The sequence below is a fragment of the Vitis vinifera genome, chromosome 6 (assembly GCF_030704535.1).
Source record: "Vitis vinifera cultivar Pinot Noir 40024 chromosome 6, ASM3070453v1".
NCBI classification, from domain to species: domain Eukaryota; kingdom Viridiplantae; phylum Streptophyta; class Magnoliopsida; order Vitales; family Vitaceae; genus Vitis; species Vitis vinifera.
Window position 1 is genome coordinate 23,653,550 of NC_081810.1, and position 5,040 is coordinate 23,658,589.

At 25.3% G+C, this 5,040-nt stretch overlaps 1 protein-coding gene across 1 annotated transcript; it reads right to left on the reverse strand.

The window, feature by feature from the left end:
• Positions 1-815: 815 nt before the first annotated feature.
• Positions 816-4,128, reverse strand: LOC100853004 (glycine-rich protein DOT1). Its single transcript, XM_003632233.4, has 2 exons — positions 3,928-4,128; positions 816-1,294 (listed from the first exon to the last, which is right to left on the reverse strand). Exons 1-2 carry the CDS (start codon positions 4,037-4,039, stop codon positions 939-941), a joined length of 468 nt encoding a protein of 155 aa, XP_003632281.2. The 5' UTR covers positions 4,040-4,128; the 3' UTR covers positions 816-938.
• Between the last annotated feature and the right edge of the window lie 912 nt (positions 4,129-5,040).

Below are 5,040 nucleotides of genomic sequence, written 5' to 3' on the forward strand. Positions count from 1 at the left end.
TACCTGCTTTACAATCAAGTTCAAGACTTGAAAGGTAGATTCCTTGATATTTTGTTTGTCTTAAATACTTATACATGTTATGAGAGATGAATCTAATAAATGGGAACTACTTTCTTATCAATATATCATTTTTATGTGCTACTTTATACTCTTTTTAATTATTTGAAAATACATAAGTTTCTAATTTATTTTAATTTTATTTGATTTTCTTTGGAATTTTTCATAATACAAGTAAATGTAAGAAAATCATTTTTCTTAAGCTATGTTTGGTTCTTAGAAAATTTAAGGAAAAATGATTTTCTAAGAACCAAACATAACTTAAGAAAAGACAACAGATAGAAAAAATAAAAAAAAAATAAAAAATAGACTTGAAGTCATTATATTATTTTTGTATGCTACATAAAATTCATTTTACTTATTTAAATCTTTGATATAAAAATTAAATAATTTGAAGATACAAAAATTTCTATATTTGGTATTTTCCATAATATAATCAAACATGAGAAAATAATTTTCTTTAATGTTTTTGTTCGTTTCTTACTAATTACCGTGAACAAAACAAAACCTTAATATTCTTTTTTCTTTTTTAGTACTTTTCAAAAACAAAAATAACTTAAATTTAAGTGGGTGTTTTTTTTTTTGACTGAATAGAAAAAAATAAAATATTTATGTTTTTTTTTATTCAATTAAAAGTAATATGTTGATATTAATTAACATAATTAAAATAAACTTTTATCAATAGATTCAATTTAATTATGTTGTTGATATCAACAAGTTACTTTTAACTGAATAGAAAAAATAAAATATTTTGATTATTTTATTTAGACCGAAAAAAAAAACACCACCTAAATCTTTATTAATAGCAGTGTTCCATTTCTTGAAAAACACGTTTCATAGAAATAAGGAATGGGAATAGTGAATCCATCCATGTTTTAACATCACACAACTCTAGAAGGAAATAACAAATAAGAAAGAGAAAAAGAAAGGCCGAAGAGTGGAAAAACAAACTGAGGGAGGCCAATGTTGTAGTTGGTGGTGCAGCTATTAGAACCATGGTGGTGGGGATTCTTTTGGTGGTTGTAGTTTTGATGGTTCAAGGCACCAGCTGCGTATAACGGCACTACTCCGGCTGCCGCCAACCCCTTGGCTTTACCGTTTGATCCACCGCCTTCACCGTGCCCACTACTCCCTCCACCTCCACCGCGCCCACCGCCTCCACCGCCACCGTGACCGCCACCACCTCCTCTCCGATTAACTACCATCATCTCTCGTCCACGTATCGCTTGATTGGACGCTGCAGGTGTAACACCATATTTAATTATTACATATTTGTATTAAAATTGAATTATTAAAAGAATTACATGATATGCTTGTGAAATTAAAGCTACATTTAAATAAACTCATGAGTGCCATAACAATTTACTTTTTTTTTTAAACGACAATTATTTCATATATAAATTTATTATTTCATATATTTTAAAATTATAAAAATTAAACTACCTTTTAAATTATAAATCATACAATTAAAAAAATTAAATAAATAAGTATAAAATTGGAAGGATTAAAAATATTTTATAATTAAAAAATTAAATACAATTCTAAATAAAGAGTTAAATTAAAGTTTATCATATTTGAATTTTATTTATTTATTTATTTTTTGTATCTTGTAATACATTTGAATGAAAAATTAATATTAAAAATTAAAACTTAAAATAGCTAAAAAAATATTTTTCAAGTAATATTTTATAAATTTAAATGGTAAGAATGTTCAAATACTTCAAAATTGTGTTCATAGATTATGATTTAGAATTACATTAACACTTTATACACCATCATCTCATTTATTAAACCAATAAAGGGAATCATATGATATTATTTATGTAATAAAAAATTTATGTTGCATCATCTTCTTAAGAATCAAAATTAGGAAGGGGATGACAATGGAATGGATTCAAACTCCTCATTCCATCCCAACATTTATGGAAACCTATATTCATCCCGTTTCAATTAAAAATTTAAATGATCTCATACTTGCTAATTCAAATATTCTTTTATTTAATTTTTTTGTTTTTCAATTTTAATTTTTTTTAATTAGATTAAAAATAAATTATAAATATGTTTTCTAACTAAATAAATATTATAAATTTTTATAACTTATTATTTAAAAAAGAAGAAGATATTTTTATTATTTTGTATGTGTTTTAAAAAAATGAAAAGAATTAAATTAAATTATTTTTCAATTTAATTGCATATAATAAAGATGTAACGAAATAAGTCAATACCTCACCCATTTCAAGCTTGCAAAAAAAAAAAAAAAAAAATTCTAAACCTACCCCTAATCTATTTAGGATAAAAAAAAACTAAAAAAAAAACTAATACTCTTAGGATCAAGAAAAATTATTATCTTAATTGAGTTATTAATTTATCACTAATGGATATTTATTAGCTTAGAGAAAGCATTATGATTTTTTATACATGTATAACTTATAAACACAAAAATAATAGATATGATAAAAAGTTAATAGATATAAACTTAAGAAACTTTAAAAATGAAGATGATTATTAATTGTAAAAAATAAAAAAATTAAAGAAATATGATATCAAAACTTAATAGCTTAAAAGATAAAGAAGTTTCCGGTATGTGATAATACTGAAAAAGACTTGAATTGAAAAAAAAAATTCATATAAAATTAATAATTTAATTCTTTGTAATAAATTTTTGTTTGCTATTTTTTTAAAAAAAATCTAATTCATCCATTATTAATTTATATTAACTCATCCTTTAAAAGATTTTAGAAAAATTATTATCTGGGACTAGGAGATGTTATTACGTTATTAATTTATCAAATATTTATTTATTAAGATTATATCCATCCAAACCTCAATCTATTAAGGTTGAAACTTTACCAAACACCCCATCCCTAACTAGAATAACCCATTTGTTAGAGTTTGCAATAAAAATAACCCTTCAAAAAATTCTTGATAACATTGACCAAATTAATGGGCTCCTACCACATTTATATATATATATATATATATGGTTTTAACACCAAAAAATTTAAAGGTGAATAAAGTGGTTTTGAAGATATGGCAGGAAGATTTTGGTGAATATTTTCATCGTTAACCCAGATTTAGGATCTTTTTTCCCTTAAAAAGAATCCATTTGCCTCTCCCTGTATTAGGAAACCTGTCCATTCAAGATGAGGATGGAAAGCCACAAAAAGAGAACGAGTGGTTTAAAAGCGAGAGGAAACTTGTGGTTCAAAAGCGAGGAGGAAGGCACGCGGTATATCACTCCACGTCTTTTCTTCTTTTGTGGGTGATGACAAGGAAGGTATCTCAAGTGGTCTTTTTTTTTTTTTTTTTCTTTGTTTTTTCTCTTTTCTTCTTTCTTTCTTTTTTTGGTGATGACAAGGAAGGTATCTCAACTTCTCAACCGCCTTCGCCCCCACCCCCAACTCTCTTTCTCATTTTTTTCCTTTTTCCTTTTTTGCTGATCATTCTATCAATTTTCAAATCAAAACCTATAAGAAAGAAAAAAACAAAAACATTTTATTCAATTCTAAATCAAAGAGTTTCAACTCCAATAGAGTTTCAAATTGGTTCAGTTTCTCATGTTATTTAACTTTTCACAACATAAAATATTTTCCAAACGGAGGCCCAGAAGGACTAAACCAAGCTGCACCCTTTGTATATATCTGTTACTAAGAAAATATACAGTGTGTTCTCTAAACAACAAATTATCATCGGAGGTATCACTGAAGAACAGTTTGTTGCTCAGAAAAATAAAAACAAATAGTAAAGGGAAAATAAAACAGAAGAAGACAGTGGTTGGTAGTTCAATGTTGTAGAGTATGATCAATCATCAATAACGTTATAGAAGCTTCATGTATCATGGTATAGAAACAAAGGAATGAGATTACTAACCTGAAACCAGACGGGTTTGCGAAGGACTTAAAGATGAAGAAAAGAAGAAGAGCATATGAAGAAGCAATCTCAATTTTCTCACTCCCATTTTACTCGCCGGTGGTTGTTCCATGTCGGACCGCCTTTGGTTTTTATACTATATCCTACGGGAAAATTCTAGGGTACCTCTTCGGTACCTAGCGAAAAGTTTTTCTAAGTCATTGGATGTTCAATATTACATCTTGGCCATCCATTTTAAATTTGAAATAAAAATTCTACTTAATCAGTTAAGGGAAGAACCGGTGGCCTTCTTTCTTCCTCCCTTATCAACAATTTTTGGTTTAAATAAAATAAATATGAGATAAAAATAGAATTGAAAAAAAAATAAAAATAAAAATGATATAAAATTTGAAAACATATTTATTAACAAAAAAAATCATCATATATCATAATTACATTATTTTATTTTTAACAAATTATTAAACATTTAAATTCAACATAAAAATGAATATGATAATATTTTAATATAAAATGAGTATTTTCATTAAAATTCAACATTTTGATAATCATATGTGAAACTTAGGTAATTAGATCGTCCTAATTTTTTTCCGTACTCTCCAAATTTTACATTTTTTGAATTTAAGGTTTTTAAAGTTAAATTAGAATAAAATAAATTACTAATACTCTTTTGAGTTACTAATGATAGTACTTTGGAAAATAAATTTGTAATTTCAAAAATTTTAAAACTAAAAATCAATATGAAAAATGTGATGAAAGTACCAAACATGTATTTATCACATTTTTCGTACCGTTCTCATATTTTTCGTACCCTAAATTATTTATATTTTTAAAATTTCATATTTACTTTTTAACTTGAAATAATAATAACATAGTTTAATGATATTATTTTGAGTTATTATTGATAGAATTGTTACAAAAAAAAAAAAAAGAATTTTAAAATTTTTTAAATTGGAAATAATGTAAATTGTCCTAAAAAAAATTAGAAAATTAAAACACTAAAAAATTAGAGAGAATACGAAAAATGTGAGAAAAGGTATGAAGATTATGAGAAATCCTCACATTCTTCATATCCTACATCATATTCTCCATATCTTGAAATTTAAAATTTTTTCG

What these genes read in the sequence shown, in the direction of transcription:
- LOC100853004 (XM_003632233.4), bottom strand. Translation starts at nt 4,039, where the DNA reads ATGGAACAACCACCGGCGAGTAAAATGGGAGTGAGAAAATTGAGATTG. An exon ending in GCAAACCCGTCTGGTTTCAG is followed by an intron (nt 1,295 to 3,927) that starts GTTAGTAATCTC and finishes TTACACCTGCAG; the next exon opens with CGTCCAATCAAGCGATACGT.